Source organism: Marmota monax, unplaced genomic scaffold (genome assembly GCF_021218885.2).
Source record: "Marmota monax isolate L192 unplaced genomic scaffold, Marmota_monax_Labrador192_F-V1.1 WCK01_AAM20220418_F8-fsc00012, whole genome shotgun sequence".
Classification (NCBI taxonomy): Eukaryota; Metazoa; Chordata; class Mammalia; order Rodentia; family Sciuridae; genus Marmota; species Marmota monax.
The window spans coordinates 30,502,102-30,521,749 of NW_026695227.1; the positions used below are offsets into that span (position 1 = coordinate 30,502,102).

Sequence of the window (19,648 nt, forward strand, 5' to 3'; positions counted from 1 at the left end):
GGAGTGATAAAAGGTAATATTTTAGTTTGTGAAGTAGTGATGAGGATGAAATATTTGAGGCAGATACAAAAGAAGATAAAGAAAATATGGGCTGGGGCTGTAGCTCAGCGGCAGAGCACTTGCCTAGCATGTGTAAAGCACTGGGTTCATTCCTTAGCACCACATTAAAAATAAAACAAATAAAATAAAGGCATTCTGTCTATCTACAACTATTAAAAAAAATTAAAAAAAAAAATAAAACATGCTTTCTAAACTAATATGATCTGATTCAAAGACTGTTTTCTTGAGAAAAATAGTGCTTTTCAACATGTACATTCTTTATAGAGCACTTAAAAAATAGTAGAGAAAAATAAAACCTGTGGACATTGCTTAGAAATTTCACATAGACATTACTCGAATGGTAAATGTGTTTTTGTATTTTTCCCTTTAGAATCTCTCTGGAAAAAGAGCCATGACTATCTGCAATGATACTTCCTGACAAGAAGTTGATACAACCGAAGGAAAGGCGATTAACAGCTAGTGAACAGAATTTCATACAACCAAGATTTTTGTGTTTATCGCTTCTAACTCTAGTCTTCTGTTGCCCACTCTAAAATCAGAGATAATCTCAGAGCCTGGAAAAGGCAAAAAAAAAAAAAAAATACTTTTCATCTGTAGTTTTTGAAATCAAAGAAACTGCAATGTCTAGGAAACAAAGCCAGAAGGGTAAGATTTCATGTGAGCATAAATTGTTAAAAGAATTGTAGTGGGTTAGAGATATAGCCCAGTGGCAGAGAACTTGCCTAGCATGTGTAAGGACCTGGATTTGATCTCCAGTACCACATTAAAAAAAAAAGGAAAGAAAGTAGTTGTGGATCAGTGATCCCCGTTTATATGTATGTATTTAAAAACTATTCTTTTAAAAATGTGTTTCAAATGATTTTGCAAAGTATTTGTGGATATTAGGTTATAGTAGTTTTGTGTATTACTAGTCTGAGAATTAATTTGTGTAGCAATTGCTTTTTTATTCATACACACTTAGCAAATTGTAATAAACTTTCAGGAAAGCCAAATGCAACCTGATGGTGCGTATTTGGAGAGTGAACATATGTTAGGGAGATACGGTAGGAGATGACTTCCTGCAAGACGTTCTGTATTCCCAAAGAAAGGAAATGGAATAAGAGTAATTTGCTTCCAGTTTTTGGTTCCTTCTTTATTTTTCCTTCCAGGATTGCTACTCTAGCTTCTCTAGCCTTCTTTTATTTTAAAGTAAAATAAAAGATGCAAAGAGTAAGGAAGTATCAAAAGTAGTTATAATGAAGAGAAGGACAACAAAGTCTCTGTAAAACTTTTTTCAACTTTCCTAGAGAAGCTGCAAAAATTGAAAAGGACAAATTCAGCAATAGTGCTACATCTATTGTACATAACTAGAATATATTCATTAAAAGAATGACTCTAGGGCACGGATGTGGCTCACTGGTACAGCACTTGTCTAGCATGTGTGAGACCCTGAGTTCGATTCTCAGCACCACATAAAAATGAATAAATAAAGATATTGTACCCAACTACAACCAAAAATAAATAAAATTTAAAAAAAAGAATGACTTCATAGGTATCTTTACCTCCCCCCAATTGATTAATTAACTAACTAATTATTGATACTGAACCCAGGAGTACTATACCACTGAGCTACATCCCCAATCCTTTTTTATTTTTAATTTTGAAACAGTATATCACTAAGTTGCTGAGGCTGGCCTTGAACTTGTGATCTTCCTGCCTCAGCCTCCTGCATTAGAATTTTCAGTTTAAAGTTAATGTTCTTTATTGTGTTTTTTTTCTTTTTTTTTTGTATGTTGTTGTTGTTGTGTGTTTTGTTTGTTGTGGTTGTTCTAAGGAATGAACCCAGAGGTGCTTTACCTCTAGGCTATATCCCCAGCACTATTTATTTTGAGACAGGATCTAGCTAAGTTGCTTAGAACCTTGCTAAATGGCCTTGAACTTGCCATCCTCCTGCCTCAACTTGCTGAGTCTCTGGGATTATAGGTATGCACCACTACACCTGGCTCAGTGTTCTTTAATTCCAAACAAAACTTCATAGATTTAGATCTCATGTGTTAAATATGAAGGAAATTCATTTTGACTTGGCAATTTAAAAACCTCCTTATAAGAAAATAATATACTATTCTGGGCACAGTGGTACACTCTTCTCAGCAGCTTGGGAGGCTGAGGCAGGAGGATCGCAAGTTCAAAGCCAGCCTCAGCAACTTACCAAGGCCTTGAGCAACTTAGGGAGACCCTGTTTCAAAATAAACAAACAAACAAACAAATAAATAAAACTGGCTGGGGAAGTGGCTTAGTGGTTAAGCACCACTGTGTTTAATCCCTGGTACCAAGAAAAAAGAAAATAATATAAATAATATATTAGAATCGCTTATGGTTTTAAAAGCCTTAGTTTCATTATATAGTAAATCTTTAAAAAAAAAAAAATCTGAGCTCAAAGAAAGGCTGGACATGGTAGCACACACCTATAATCCCAGTGGCTCTGGAGGCTAAGGTAGGAGAATAGTGAGTTCAAAACTAGCCTCAGCAACTCAGCAAGACCCTGTATCTAAATAAAATATGTAAAAGGGATAGAGATGTGGCTCAGTGTTTAAGCATCCCTGGTTCAGTCCCTGGTACCAAAAAAAAAAAGAATGAGTTCAAAGGAATGGTCAGATTATTAAAGAAGCGTGACTATTCCATGGAATGAAATTTATTTATTTATATAATATCTTTATTATTTACTTATTTTTATGTAGTGCTGAGGATTGAACCCAGGGCCTCACCCATGCAAAGCAAGTGCTCTACCACTCAGCCACAACACCAGCCCTACAATGAGATTCATAATCTGGAAAAAAAAAAAAAATATATATATATATATATATATATATATATATATATTTATTTATTGTTGTATGTGGACAGCATACCTTTATTTTATTTGTGTATTTTTATGTGGTGCTAACGATTGAACCCAGGGCATCACACATGCCAGGCAAGTGGTTTGCCACTGTGCTATAGCCCCAGCCCTGAAAAAAAAATTTTTTTAAATTCTTTTAAATACTTGACAGCAGAATGCATTACAATTCTTATTACACATATAGAGTACAGTTTTTCATATCTTTGTATATAGAGTATGTTTATGCCAATTCACGCCTTTATACATGTATTTTGTTGGGGTTTTTTTGCATTGCAATTCTTATTACACATATATATCAAAATTTTTCATATCTCTGTTTATATGTAAAGTATGTTGACACCCAATTCGAGACTTCATACATGTACTTTGGCTGAAAAATTTTTTATATAATTTTTTATATAAAATTTTTTATATAATCCAAGTTTTTTTCTTTTTAGTCAACACGATCCAGTTTGTTGTTTTTTTTCTCAGTTTTGCTTGAAATGTTAAACATCTGTTTTCATCCTGCAAATAAGAAATACTATAATAAAAATAAGATTCTGGATTTGAAAATCAAATAACTTCATGTAAAAAGTTTACATTTGTTTTTTCCTTAAAAACTTAACTTTAGTAGATTGCTTTGACCTTTTAAAAACTAGAGTCTTTACTTCATGTCTGTGTTTTGCCAGAGCTTTGAAAAACTATCATTGCTTTTTGTGATTAGTATCTGCTATAAAATGAATTTACATTTTAAATTATATAATAGGCATTAGTGCTTAACCAGTTTTGGTTGAACTTAGCCTAGATTTATATTTAGTTAGAAACAACATGAAGTTTATCTGTTGTTAGGACTTTCTCTGAAACAAATCTATACATATAGTTGATTTGCAGATCATGAATTAAAAAAGTACAAGGTACAAAAGTTTATGTCAGGGGCTGGGATTGTGGCTCAGTGGTAGAGTGCTCGCCTAGCATGGGCGGGACCCGGGTTCGATCCCCAGCACCACATAAAAATAAAGGCATTGTGTAAAAAAAAAAAAAAAAAAAGAAGTTTATGTCAGTTAAAATTTTCATTGCTTCGTCGTGTTTTATTGGTTCAAATAATTTATAATGATTCTATAATTTAATTATATAGTAGTGTATTAAAAAGGTGCTATGCTAGTTGTTCTCTGGTAGCATCTTATTTACAGCCTCATCTTGTAATTATTTTTGTTTTTACTCAACCACAGACAATGTTTCTTTCTTTCTTTTTTTTTTTAAGAGAGAGAGAGAGAGAATTTTTTAAATATTTATTTTTCAGTTTTCCGCGGTCACAACATTTTTGTTTGTATGTGATGCTGAGGATCGAACCCAGGCAGCACGCATGCCAGGCAAGCGCGCTGCCGTTTGAGCCACATCCCCAGCCCCAGACCATGTTTCTATCTTATCCTTTTGTCAGTAATACTTGTAAATTCTTTATTTCATGAAATATTTAGTGGAGTTACCCTTGAATGGCCTAAGTCAGTTTTAGTTACAACTCTTTATTGCTGCAGGCCTTTCAGCTAACAACCAGATCAGTAGTTCTTGGTGTCTGGTCCTGCACTAATTCTTTCTGTAAAATGGAATAGTGCATATGGAAATGAAAAATATTTAGAAACTCTTTTAGCTAGGAATGGTGGCACACACCTATAATCTTAGCAACTTGGGAAGCTGAGGCAGGAGGATTGCAAGTTCAAAGCTTGCTTCAGCAAAATTGAAGCACTAAGCAACTCAGTGAGATAATGTTTCTAAATAAAATACAAAAAGGGCTGGGGATGTGGCTCAATGGTTGAGTAGTGCTCCCAAGTTCAATCCCCAGTACCAAAGAGAAAAAAAGCAAAAAAAAAAAAAAAGCACTAGGAATGTGGCTCAGTGGTAAAGTACCCTTGGGTTCAGCCCCTAGGACCTCACAAGGAAAAACAAAAGATTGTAAATTTACCCATATACAGTTTTATTATTTTTAAAAACATTTTTTAGTTGTAGTTGGACACAATACCTTTATTTTTTATTTATTTATTTTTATGTGGTGCTGAGGATTGAACCCAGTGCTTCTCACGTGCTAGGTGAGTGTTCTACCACTGAGCCACAACCCCAGCCCCTACCCTACAGTTGTATTATTTTTAGTAAATTTTTGTGGTTGTGTAGCCTTCAAAGCAATTTTTTTTTTTTTTTTTTTTTTGCAGTGCTAGGGATCAAACCCAGGGCCTACTCTGCCACTGAGCTATATCCCCAGGCCCTACTATAATTCTATTTTCAAACACTTTCTTCATACCTCCTAAGTTTTCTCTTAACTTGTTTGTGACTAATTTCTGTTCCCTATTCCAACTCCAGATAAACATTGATCTTCCTTTTATCTCTTTAGTTTTGTGTTTTCTAAAAATTTTACATACTCAGAATAATACATTATAGTTTTAAATTTTTTTTTTTTTTTTTAGTTATAGATGGACACAGCACCTCTATCTATCTAACTATCTATCTGTCTATTTTTATGTGGTGCTGAGATTGAACCCAGTGCCTCACACATGCTTGGTTTTTTTTTAATATTTATTTTTTAGTTGTAGGTAGACACAGTATCTTTATTTCATTTTTATGTGGTGCTAAGAATCAAACACAGTGCCTCACATGTACTAGGTGAGCATTCTACCACTGAGCCACAACCTCAGCCCCCACAATATAATTTTTTATGTCTGGCTTCTTTCATTTAGTGTAATGTTTTCAAGGTTTGTGCTTTCTCCCAGTGGTTTAAATTGAAGGAAGTTTCTGACATTATCTCAAGACAAGATTAATTTATTTAGTGATTGATTGACTGCAGTACTGGGGATTAAACTCAGGGTCACTCTACTATTGAGCTACTACATTACCAGCCCCCTTTCAGGTTTTGAGAAAAGGTCTTGCTAAATTGCAAGTCTTGCTAAACTTCTGATCTTCCTGTCTGCTGGGATGACACTATGCCCCACTGGGAAAAAATTCTGAAATAAGATATAAAAACTACTAACTATAAAGGAGAGGAAAAGAATTAATGTCAGACCTGGGCATGACGGTTTACGACTGTAATTCCAGCAACTCAGGAAGCTGAGACAGGAGGATTGCAAGTTTGGTGCCAGCCTAGGCAATTAGCAAGACCCTTACTTTTCAAAATAAAGGACAGGGGAGTTGAGTGTATGGTTTAGGGAGAAGTGGCCTTTGGATTCCAGTAATACAAAAAAAAATATATAAAAATATAAAAAATAATGTCAGTACATTATTACCATTGAAATTAAAAACTGTTCATCAAAAGGCACAATTAAAGAGCGAGAAAGCAAGTTACAGAATGGGAGATGAAACTTGTATTACAGAAAAACTACAAATCAATGAGAAAAAAAGTTCCCCATTTATTTATTTATTTATTTATTTATTTTTTAGAGAGAGAATCTTTTTTGTAGATGGACACAAAACAATGCCTTTATTTTTATGTGGTGCTGAGAATTGAACCCGGGTCCTGCCCTTGCTAGGGGAGCGCTCTCCCGTTGAGCTACAATCCCAGCCCCGACAGTTCCCCTTTTAAAAACTGGACAAAAGTAGGTTTTGTCAGGAAACAGTAACCAGATGTCTAATAACATATATAAAGGTGCTCATTCTCATTTAGAAACGACTGAAATCGAAACTATAATGTGATACTATTACTCTAAAAGAGTATTGAATAAAATTTAAAAGATTAACAATACCAAGATTATGTGGAACAACAAACTCTGAAACACTGCTAGTGAGCATCTACACTGGTGTGACTTCTTTGAAAAACTGTTTGACATTGTGCAGTAAATTTGAAGGATACGCACATAATAGTTCTGTTCTTATATTCAACAGAAACTTATTTCCAGGTATACCAGAACACTTTTACAACAATATTCGAAACAACATTGTTTGTTTTAGCCAAAAACTGGAAGCAACCCAACTGTCTATCACTAGCAGAATAGATAAATAATGGCATAATCATACAATGAAATATTATTCAGCGATGAAGATGAACAAGCCACATTAACCTGTAAGAATCAACAAATACAGTGTTGAGAAAATAAGCCACATACTAAAAATGAAATGAATATAAAATTGTTTTATAAATAAAGGTAAAACAAAATTGTAGCACTTAGAGATATGTTCTTAAGTAGTGTCAAATATAAAGAAAGGAAGTGAAAGTCTGGAAATGGTTACCTTTGGCATATAGGAGGAGGTGATGATTGAGAAGGGGCAAGATTTCAGGGGTGCTAGCAGTGTTTTAGTTCTTGACCTGATTAGTAGATTAGATTTACTTGAATGTTTGTTTAAAGATAAATTGCCAACTGTAATACTTTGTGTATATATACTGTATTTACTTATTTATTTGACAGTACTGAGGATCAAACTCAGGGCCTCATGCATGTTAGGCAAGCACTGTACCACCCAGCCCCCAGCCCCCAACCTTTTAAAAAATTTTATTTTGAGCCAAGTCTGACTGAATTACCCATGCTATCCTTGAATTTGTGATTCTCTTGCTTCAGCTTTTTGAGTAACTAGGATTATAGGTGTGCCACTGCATTCAGTTAGACTATATTTTATATTAGTGAACATTTTATTGGGGCAGAATGGGTTTAAACAAGTGTCTCTCCTTTTTAAAAAAAAAAATTTTTTAGTTGTAGGTGACACAATACCTTTATTTTTATTTATTTATTTTTATGTGTTGCCAAAGATCAAACCCAGTGCCTCACATGCGCAAGGTGAGTGTTGTACCACAGCCACAACCCCAGCCCCTAAACAAGTGTCTCTTCTTAAATAGTGTCTCTTAACCTTAACAATTAAAGCTGTCATAGTGTGACAACTATTTGGATACAAAAATATTTAAAACTGAGATTATTGATCCATAAATCAGTTTAAGAGATAAAAAGCTCACAGATTTAATTCTCGTTTGCACAAAGGTTAATGATTAAAGAGTGACAGATTTTTTTTCAGTGCTGTTTGTAGTTTTCTGAGAAAGGTTATTTTCTTGGAGCAGAATATATGATTAGGATTGACCTATTCATTTCTGTACTTCAAAGCAAGGGATATAGAGTGGGTAGAGGGAAGGAAATATTCAACATTTTGTAGAATACTAGTTCCTAAAGGCTTTAATATTTTGACTTACTGGATTAGCGTGTGTGTGACCCTGGGTTCTATCTATAGTACTGGAGAATTGAATTTCTTTCCTGGTATGGTTGGTAGAATTTTCAAGAATCTAAAGGACAGTGAGAAGTAGGAAAGAAATATTCATTAAAACTGTGCATTTAATTTTGTTATTGGAGAACTAATTCCAGACTAATGAGAGATGACATTGAAACAGAAGAGATTGGGCACTCAATCAATATCATTGCCTGCTGGCTATGCTCTAGAGGGTATTACTAAGAGAGTTTGTAGAAGGTGGACTGACTTTTTTTTTACCCAATCACCAGTCTTGGGGGAATTGACAATATTATCATTGGAGCAAGCAAACCTTTTAAACAATGAGGCCCTCAAGATTTCTTGGAATTAAAAAAATAAAAGCTTATTCTGTGTACCTGTCAGAAACTTGGGAAAACCAAGTGGAAAAAATAAGGATTTAATTGCTTCTCTCTCCTTAATAAAAACCCTGACCTTTTTCCATCAAGTAGTACCTGAAAAAATCAGAACTCATTCTAGAAGTTTGAGACTTCCCCAGAGTAAGTGTTTTGTCTTAAAATGACAGAAACAGTATTATTCAGAATGTGATTGATTAAGCAAAGGAGCAAAGAAAAAATTTAAACAGGAAGGTAAAAAGTTGCCTTTTTTCACTGAATACATACTTAGATTGGTAATTTAAGTGTGGAGATTTTCCGAACATGTGAGCCACAGTTGTCATCTGAAATGGGTAGGAAAATCAGTTGATGAGACAAATCTAATGCTTACAGCCCACTGAGAGGTTGTGTGTGTTTGGTAGTTGGCAGCAAAGATAAAGGTTTTTAAGTTGCTTTGGAAGAATTAAATATATGAAAGTGTTAGCATTTTGGAAGGCTACAATAACACACAGTAGTAATTAGAATAGTACTAGTGGTAATAATAGTAGTTGTTGTTTGAGCAGATTTAGAAGTCTTACAGAATGGCATTTTGACATAGTTGTTCTAAATTTCCCATCTTTCGTGTACTCCACTTTCAAGCCTGCTTCCACATTATTTATATGTTCCCTTTGTCCTAAATATCTTATTCTTAACAAAACCGTAAGAATTATACCTGTGAAATTAAAGTTGGTGACATCTTTAGTTTTGAAGTACTGAATACACTCTAGGCATTAGCCAGTGGTTACTGTGACAGTAACTTTATTTTCCTTGCATTCATATTTATATAGAATAACCCATATTTCCCATTAGAGCCCATGAAGAAATAATTCCGTGTGTGTGTGTGTGTGTTTAACTGAGGATTGAACCCAAGGGTATATCCCCAACCTCTTTTATTTTATTTTTAGATAGGATCTTTTAAGTTGCTTAGGGCCTCACTAAACTGCTGAGGCTGGCCTTGAACTTGTGATTCTTCTACCTCAGTTTCTTGAAACTTTGGGATTACAGTTATGTGCCACTGCACCCAGCACTTCTTGTAATTTTTATTAAATGACTTACGTAGATTTTTCTCCAGGTTGGAATAAGAAAAAGCAATTCCAGATTGGTCACTTTCTTTCATGGTCAAGTATTGGACAATAGGGGCTGGGGATGTGGCTCAAGCAGTAGCGCTCTCGATCCTCAGCACCAGATACAAAGATGTTGTGACTGCCGAAAACTAAAAAAATAAATATTAAAAATATCTATCTCTCTCTCTGTCAAGGAAAAAAAAAGTATTGGACAACATCTTCAGTTCATTTAATTGTTCATGAGATACCACTTCTGCAAAAGTTGACACAAGGCTCTGCTCTTTAGTTACTTTTTAATTTTTTTTTTTAGTTGTCAGTGGATCTTTTTATTTATTTATATGAGGTACTGAGAATCAAACCCTGTGCTTCACACGTGCTAGGCAACCGCTCTACCACTGAGCTATGACCCCAGCCCTACTTTTTAATTTTTAAAAGGAAGTTGATAACAGAAAATATGATCAGTGATAATCACACTTGTCACGTTGCTTGAACGTCTAGGCTTCTTCATCTCTGGGTTTTACCTGCATTTAATTGCATCTTACCTTTTCTGGCCTTTATTTGGTTATGGTTAAATATGAATAATATTGTTACCCAACTTGCTTTGTGTCTATAAGTAAAATCAATGAGTTACTGCGAGAATCTGAAATCTTTAGAAGAAAGATGATATGCCAAGGTACTGTTGAAATAACGGCAAATTGAATCAATTTATGTGATGAATAACAACACTAGTGTACAACACAAAACTTGGACTTCCTTCTTGAATCTGCATTATGACTTACTGTGTGACTTTGGACAAGAATAGTACCACAACTGATTTTCTCATCAACAGAAAATTAAAGGAGAGTATTCTCAGAGGGATTATAATCCCACCTTTTCCCTCACTTCAGAGGGAATGGTTTGCCATTATCTATATTAGTGAAAAAAAGATAAGCGATCTATGGGACTGGGGCTGTAGCTCAGTGGCAGAGTGCTTGCCTCACACGTGTGAGGCACTGAGTTCGATCCTCGGCACCATATAAAAGTAAATAAAGGCATGCTGTCCATCTACAACTACCCCTCTCCCCCCCAAAAAAATAATAATAATAATAAGCAATCTAACACATAGGCATTTAGTTGTCAAATCAAAGGTACAAATTTACTAGCCTTATGAGAATCTTAAGACTCCATGCCTGGGTTGAATCCCCTCAATACTTATGTCTGCTGTAAGCAGGCCTTTCCATGAAATCTGCTAATGAATAATCATACTGAATTTACTTATGTACTTTGGAGAGTCTTATAGTGTGTTCATAATATTAGCTCTGCTAAACTTTTCAAGGTAGGACCCAAGATGGTCAACAAGGTGGTCAAGCTTTTAATCTCCTCTCTAAATAGTGTTATTGTGGGAATCAATCATATATATTTAGTACTATACAATTTGATAAACTAATACATAATTGCTATCATATTGAGATGGTTAATATATTTTTTTTAACTGCTCTCTTGCACTAGACTGCTCCTAATGAGCAGGAACCATAGATGTTTTGTCCACTATTGTATCCTCAGTGCCTAGCACTGTATATGAGTATATGAATTTCTCTTCTTTTAGTTCTTTAGTCTGTACCTAAAAGTGGAATTGCCAGATCATACAGCAGTTTTTGTTTAATCATTTAAGGAACCACCATATGGATTTCTATTTGTTTTGTTTTGTTTTGTGGTGCTGGGGATTGAACCCCAGGCCTTGCCCTTGCGCATGCTAGGCAGGTACAATACTGCAGAGCCACATCCCCACGCTTGCCATATGGCTTTCTATAGAGGCTAAGCTATTTTACATTCCTATCAGCAACATACCAAGGTTCCAGTTTTTTCCCATATACTTGCCAATAATTGTTTAGTTTTGTTATTGATGAACGGACATCTTAGATATGAATATAATCATAACTTTGGACCAAATTAATTATAAAAATTCAATATTATCCTTAGATTAAATTATAAGTTATCATAATTAGACTGTTTCAGAGCTTGTCAAGATAGCTATTCAAGAGCAGGGGTTGTGGCTCAGTGGTAGCTCACTTGCTTAGCATGCGTAAGGCACTGGGTTCGATTCTCAACACCACATACAAATAAATAAAATAAAGGTCCATCAACAACTAGAAAAAATTTTTTAAAAAGATACCTATTCAAAGTTGGTTTAGCTGGGCTGGGTATGTAGCTCAGTGGTAGAGTGTTTGCTTTGCATGTGAAAGTCTTGGATTTGAAGGCAGCACTGCAAGCAAGATAAAAATAAACCCAAAGTTTATTTAATATATGAGATAATCAGGCTCATATATTTCTGTGTCATACTGTCTTGAAACAACCTTTATCTAATTTTTTTTCTTTTTTCTTTTTTCTTTTTTTGGTAGTGGGGATTGAACCCAGTGGTATTTTACCACTGAGCTACATCTACAGCCCTGTTTATTCATTTTATTTAAAGACAGGGTTTCATTTATTGCTTAGGGTCTCACCAAGTTGCTGAGGCTGGTTTCGAATTTGCGATTCTTATGCCTCAGCCTCCTGAGTCTCTGAGATTATAGGCATTCACTTAGATGAGGCATTATGAGATTATTGGCATTTACTTAGGTGAGGCACTATGTCTCACCCTTTACCTGATTTTTGAAGCCAGCAAAACAGTAATATATACAGTATTCACAAATATGTCAGTTGTACTGCACTAGCATCTTTGTAAGTTGTCACTTTATTAGACTCTCCAGATTATTTTAATTTGAATTCATTTCCTGCTAGGACCCTGCTGAAATAGCTGCTTTATGTATTTTTAATTATCCTAATTAGTATTCCCAATAAACTCTAGTATTAGGCTAATCTGTTTTGGATAATAACTTAGTGCAGAACTACCTTTTTTTTCCCCTTGGACTTTGTGTTATCTAGGATACTGTTAAAGAAACAAAAAGTATTACATAATATTTAAGAGGCTAGTAAAAATAATAGTTTATTTAAACACAGACTCCTTTGCTTTAAGTTTCCCTTCCTTTCTCTAAAAGAGATTAGTGATTTGATTCTCTAATAAATAGATTATTAATGATCTTTGTTTAATCTCACACTGCTCATTGATCCATCTTTAGGGGAGGGACGCGTACATTTTAACATTCAAGTTATAGTCATTTGCCCTATCTACAGTGATTCTAAAAATGTTTGAAATCTTACTTTGGCTATATAAGATCTTTCTATACTGTATCAATTCAATTGATAAAGATTAGTGGCAGTTAATTATTGTGTAGTCATAAGCCTAGAAGACTCAGGCTTAAATACTGAGTTTGTATTAAATATAACCAATTTTTTTCATTTGAGTGACAATCTCAAAATTGCCAGTATTAACAGAGGTTAGAGCTGAATTAGTTGAAGGCTCAGTGGTAATTGGCTAGCATAGTTTCTCTTGAAGTGAATAAGCTCAATTCATGTCCTTTATTCTACTTCTGGTTTAATAATGTTGTTAATCACAAAACTCCTAAAGCCCAAGAAGTAAGATCAAGAATAAATAAATTGGATGGTATCAAACTAAAAAGCTTCTTCACAGCAAAGAAATCAATTAAGAACTTAAATAGAGAGCTACAGAAGGAGAAAATCTTTGCCATATGCACCTCAGTTAGAGCATTAATCTCTAGGTTATGTAAAGAACTCAAAAATCTTTTTTTTTTTTAAGAGAGAGAGAGAATTTTAATATTTATTTTTTAGTTTTCGGCGGACACAACATCTTTCTTTGAATGTGGTGCTGAGGATCGAACCCGGGCCGCACACATGCCAGGCGAGCTCAATACCGCTTGAGCCACATCCCCAGCCCTCAAAAATCTTAACACCAAAAAAAAAAAAAAAATGTCACAGAAGAAGAAATACGATTAGTCAACAAACATGAAAAAGTGTTCAACATCTCTGGCAATAAGAGAAATGCAGGGGCTGGGTTTGTGGCTCAGTGGTGGAACATGCTTGCCTAGCATGTGTGAGGCACCACATAAAAATAAACAAATAAATAAAGGTATTGTGTCCATCTACAACTAAAAAAATATTAAAAAAAAAAAAAAGAAATACAAATTAAAGCAACACTGAGATTTCATCTCACTCCAGTCAGAATTGCAATTATCAAGACTACAAGTAACAATAAATGTTGGTAAGGATGTGGGGAAACCGGTACATCCATATGTTGCTAGATACTGCAAATTGATGCAAACACTCTGGAAAGCAGTATGGAGATTCTTCATGAAACTTGGAATGGAACCACCATTTGACCCTGTTATCCCATTCCTTGGTATATACCCAGAGGACTTAAAATCAGCATACTGTAGTGATGCAGTCACATTAGTGTTTATAGCAGCTCAATTCACAACAGCTAAGTTATGGAACCAATTAGGTGAATGGTAAAGAAAACGTGGCATATATACACAATGGAATATTACTCAGCCAAAAGGAAGAATGAAATTATGGCATTTGCCAGTAAATGGATGGAATTGAAGATTATGTTAAGTGAAATAAGCCAATCCCCCAAAAAACAAAGGTTCAGCATTCTCCCTGATATGCTGATACTATCACACAATAAGGGTTGGAGGGAAGAATAGTAGAAGTTCATTGGTTTAGACAAAAGGGATTGAAGGGAAGGGAGTGGGAAGAGAAATAAGAAAGACAGTAGAATGAATGAGATATAACTTTCCTATGTTCATAATATGAATATATGACCAGTGAAATGCCACATCATGTTACAAGCACAAGAATGGGACCCCAGTTAGAATAAGTTACACTCCATATATGTATACACTCTACTGTCAAAATACACTCTACTGTCATGTATATCTAAAAATAACAAAAAAATTAGGTCAAATAAAAGATTATTGTTAATCTAACTTATAAATTATTGATCTTCATAGCAACTAGGAATTATTTGGAAACAGGATAAAGATTAAACTATATATAAAAAGCCTTAATTAATCTATAATAATAGCAAAAGAATTTGGACAGTGTACTAGCTTATTTCTGTGTTTTTCATACTCCTTTTATCAGAACTTCTACTTGTTTTGTTGAAATTTTAACTCCCAAGCTACTTCAAGAACTGTTCAGGGATCAGTATTATTATTTTTAAATATATATATTTTTTAGTTGTTGATGGACTTTATTGTCTTTATTTTTATGTGGGCTGAGGATCGAACCAGTGCCTCACACATGCTAGGCGAGCACGCTACCACTGAGCCACCAGGGATCAGTATTATTGATATCATCTGTAAATAAAATTCTCAGGCCACAGGCCAGATTGTTGAATTACAGACTACATTTTAGCATAAGATCCCTAGATGATAAGTATGCACGTTAGAATTTGAAAAGCACTCTAACCATTTTCTGGGATTGCATCTTGTTGGATTGCAAAAAAAATTGTTAGCCTGTACATTGGTGCATACCTATAATCCAGCTACTCTGGAGGCTCAGGCAGGACCACAAATTTGAGGCTAGTGTGAGTGATTTAGCAAGATCCCATCTCAAAGTAAAAAAGATCTGGGTTATAGCTAAGTGGTAGAGCACTAACTTAGTATGTGTGAGCCCCTGGGTTTGATCCCCAGTACTAGGGTTGGGAGGCACCAGAAATCAAAATTATAGAGTGTTAAAACAGGTCGTTTACTGATCATATAGTCACAGGTGAAAACTGACTACATTTGCAGATATCCTTTTTTATAAATACTGAGAAGTTAAAATCTAGATTAAAAAAAAAATTAATCACCATGTGTTCCCCTAATGTAAACACACCGAGATTTTTTTGTATTTTGTTTTATTTACATTGCTTCTTGGGTAGTTTTAGTTTATTCAGTGTAAACTTGGATACATTTCTGGTAATATAAAACTGGGTGCATTGTTTTATCAAGAATGTATCCCATGGAGTTCACTAGACCAAGAATATAAAGTGCATGACGAAGTCTAGAAGATGGAAATTACTCTCATGTGTATTAATGTTATAGAAGCTTCTATCCCACTCACATTTTCAGATTCTTTAGTATTAAATGTTACCATGGGAGCTATTTATTTGCATCATTTTTAGAGAGCTTTTTGAATTAAGGGAGAATAAATAAAGATACCAGGGATTACAGGAAAGTCTAATACAGCTGATGGATTTGTTGGTTTCCACAATATGTACATTTTCTATTAAAATCAAATTTTATAAGTTTAACTCAAAATGTTAGTTATGAGTTATCTATATAATAGGATTTGCCAAATAGCAACTAAGTTGTTATTAATTGTTTTACAGGCAAAAAACAGCCAGTCTTGGCTCTTATATCTTAGAGATGAAATATATGTTTCCAGGGAGGTGGTACTGGGGATTGAACCTAGTCTAGTGGTGCTCCACTACTGAACTACATTGCCAAACCTTTTTGAAAATTTTATTTTGAGACAGGGTCACACTAAGTTGCCCAGGCTGGCCCTGAATTCGAAATCCTCTTGCCTCAGCCTCCCAAGTTGCTGTAATAGGCATGGCCTATAATAATATATAATTATATATAATTCGGGTACTTACCTGAAATACAGTATATTTTAATCATGTGTAATATGTTTGTCCCTTCTTCTTCTTTCAGATTCATCAGGATTCATTTTTGATTTACAGTCTAACACTGTACTAGCCCAGGGAGGTACTTTTGAAAACATGAAAGAGAAGGTAAGACCAGTTATCATGGATAACAAAGTTAAACATTATAGGAAAATTTAGGTACTTATACAACCAGTGGCTATCACAACTTATTATGAAAGTGAAATTTTAGCAACAAAGGAGAATGCCATTATATATCAGAGGGTGACATAATGGTTCTGAGGAATTAGAGCCTATTAAATGCAAACACAGTTTTCTTGCATATCTTTGTATATATTCATTCTGAATTCTCTTGAAGACATTTGTTACTAATTAGTGTTATGATAAATATTATTTATATGACTAAGTCCAGGAGACTACAGAACAAGAACAGCAGTAAATTTTCTAAGTAGCATTCCTTTGGAAGAAAATATGTGTTTTTCATAATAAAGCCCCAAACAAGCTATATTTAAGAAAATATGAAACAAAAAGTTTTATGTGTTGTCTTTTTAAAAAAATTTATGTTGTTGATTATAGAGGGATAGACATACAGTGATTCACTGTTATAAATATATTCACATTTTATTTATTTTTTAAAAAGAAATTTTATTTATTTTTTAGGAGTAGATGGACACAACACAATGCCTTTATTTTTATGTGGTGCTGAGGATCGAACCTGGGTCCCGCCCGTGCTAGGCAAGCGCTATATCGCTGATCCACAATCCCAGCCCATATATTCACATTTTAAATTACCAGTGTCTTACCTTTTCACCGAATCTATAAGTTTCACCTACTGTTCATTTTTTAGGGATAAATGTTTAGTTCTTATTTATCTTAAAATATATATATTAGCCCACTTTGAATTATGAACTATATACTTTCACACTTGTGTGGTTTTTAAATTTTAACATTGTTAAATTAAGTCTGAAACAAAAAGAGCATGGTAACAATGGAGGGGAGAAAAAAATACTAAGACTTCTGTTGTAGTACAGATTCTGCTTATTAATGGGACAAGTTACTTTATTTCCTTAAGCCTTGGTCTTCATCTATAAAAGTCTTCCTTTTTGTGTGTGTGTGTGTGTGTGTGTGTTGGAGGAGTACCAGGGATTGACTTCAGGGGCACTCAACCACTGAGCCACATGCCCAGTCCTATTTTGTATTTTATTTAGATACAGGGACTCACTAAGTTACTTAGTGCCTCTCTCTTTCTGAAGCTGGCTTTGAACTCATGATCCTCCTGCCTCTGCCTCCTGAGCCACAGGGATTACAGGTGTGTGCCACCATGCCCAGCTAAAGGTGTTCCTTTTTGAGCAGTGTAACTAACTAGACAACCTGAAGACATTTCTGTCATAAGATACCTAGAAATACTGAATTTAAAAAATTCATGTATTATTTTAAATGACCACTGCAGGTTTGGCTACAAATCCATTGTGCTATCCATTACATCACAGTTACAGGTGTTATTTTAAATGTGTAACTGAACATAAGAAGTAAGGGATAGGGCTGGGGTTGTGGCTCAGGGTTGGAACACACGCCTAGCAAATGTGAGGCCCTGGGTTTGATCCTCAGCACCACATAACCAACTACAACTAAAAAATAAACATTAAAAAGCATTTAAAAAAAAGAAGTAAGGGATAGATGCCAAAAATATAGAGGGGTCTAAAAACAGAGTGGCAAGTCTAAACTGGGTACTCCCTGCCAGTCTAAGTAACAAATGGTATTTACCATAGAGGACCATAGCGCCCAGGATTTGTCCTGGTAAAGGATCAGAACAAGTTTTATGTAAGATTGGGACTTAAAAATATTTTACCTTTACAAAAAGAGTGAACTAAAGAATCTCCCACTGACATTCAAATACAGTATTTTTACAGTACATGTGTAGAGTGATAAAAACAATTGCAGGCTGGGGGTATAACTCAGTGGTATAGTGTTTTGACTAGCATTTGCAAGGCCTTGGATTTGATCCCCAGCACCACCAAAAAAAAAAAAAAAGTTACAAATTTTAAGTTTTATTCAATGGTTTTGTCATTAATAGTAATCTTTTGTATTGTTAGCAATGATATTGTGAATATTATATGATAAAACAAATTGGTAAATACTTTTATTTTTAGGATCTAAAATTTATGCATAAGAGAAAAGAGATCCAAGTTGAAAATCAGATGAGAAGCTGGGGGCAGTGGGGCATGCCTGTAATCCCCACTACTTGGGAGGCTCAGGCAAGGGGGACTAAAAGTCCAAGGCCAGCCTGGGCAGCATAGCAAGATTGACCCAGTCCAAGAAAAACAGAAAGAAAGAAAATCAAGCTAGATGCAGTGGTGCAGGCCTATAATCTCAGTGACTGGGAAGGCTGATGTAGAAGGGTCACAACTATGAGACCCTAAGGAACTTAGCAAAATAAAAAGTGGTGGGAAAATAATTCAGTGGTGAAGTGCCCCTGAATTCAGTCCCCAGGATCAAAAAAGAAAATAAGAAAAGCCCCCTCTCTCTCTCTCTCTCTCTCTCTCTCTCTCTCTCTCTCTCTCTCTCTCTCTCTCTCACACTCACACACACACACACACACACACACACACAGAATTGAACCTAGAGCTGTATATTGATACATACTAATACCATGGAGCTACAGTCCCAGCCCTTTTTACTTTTTGAGACAGGGTCTTGCTAAATTGCCAAGGCTGGCTTAGAACTTGATATCTTCCTTCCTCAGCCTCTGGAGTCACTGGAATTACAGGCATATAACTGTGCCTGTGAGAAAAGACCTTTTAATAGTACATTTTAATTGAGAATGTCAATGTACTCATGATTTAATAAAAAGTCTCCTAGCTATATCCCCTAAAAGAACTGGAAACAATGACTCCCAGTAAAAATAAACACATCTAGTTCCAGTTGGATTCTAATGACCATTTTCCATCAAAAGGAATTAGATCTTCTTTGAGAAGTAACCATTTATACATTATGCAGTAAGGTAAGAAATTAAAGTTATAAGAATTAGAAGAAGAAAAATGTTATTTATAGGCTATACAGTTAACATAGAGAAATCCAGGAAAGCAACAAATTAATGGGACTAACAAAAGTTCATCAAGGTTACTAAATAAAAATATATAAAAATGAAAACAATATGTAGTTATTACAAGGTATATATTTTTAATGTAAAAAAATATGAAATACCTTAGGAATAAATCTGACAAGTTGGCATATGTATTTGTTATCAAATGAAGTTGTAAATGCCAACTATTCAGGATTCTACTAGTGGTTATTTAATGTTTTTTCTTTATCTTTATTACAGTGTACTAAATATTGTTTTAGCCATTAAGGATTCAGCTGCAAATAAATATAGGAACGTACAATATAGCATTCTTTCCAGTAGCCAAACATTGAAAATAATGTGTTCATTGACTGAATGAATGAATGAATGAATTGTGTATACATTGGATGTACCATGTAGCAATAAAATAAGAAATTGATTTTTTTTTTTTTTTTTTTTACTAGGGATTGAACCCAGGGGCACCAAATTCAGGGTAGAAATCTG

At 34.6% G+C, this 19,648-nt stretch overlaps 1 protein-coding gene across 3 annotated transcripts in view; it reads left to right on the forward strand.

Annotated features, from left to right (window-relative positions):
- The window catches only part of Spats2 (spermatogenesis associated serine rich 2), a 108,502-nt gene that overhangs the window by 57,341 nt on the left and 31,513 nt on the right, over nucleotides 1-19,648 (forward strand). For 2 of the 3 annotated variants that reach the window (XM_046435962.2, XM_046435961.2), the window contains 2 exons: nucleotides 431-705; nucleotides 16,133-16,212. In XM_046435962.2, coding sequence (XP_046291918.1) covers nucleotides 681-705; nucleotides 16,133-16,212 — 105 coding nt within the window. In that variant the 5' untranslated portion in view covers nucleotides 431-680. The remainder of the gene's footprint in view (nucleotides 1-430; nucleotides 706-16,132; nucleotides 16,213-19,648) is intronic. The other variant, XM_058576136.1, reaches the window with a different exon arrangement.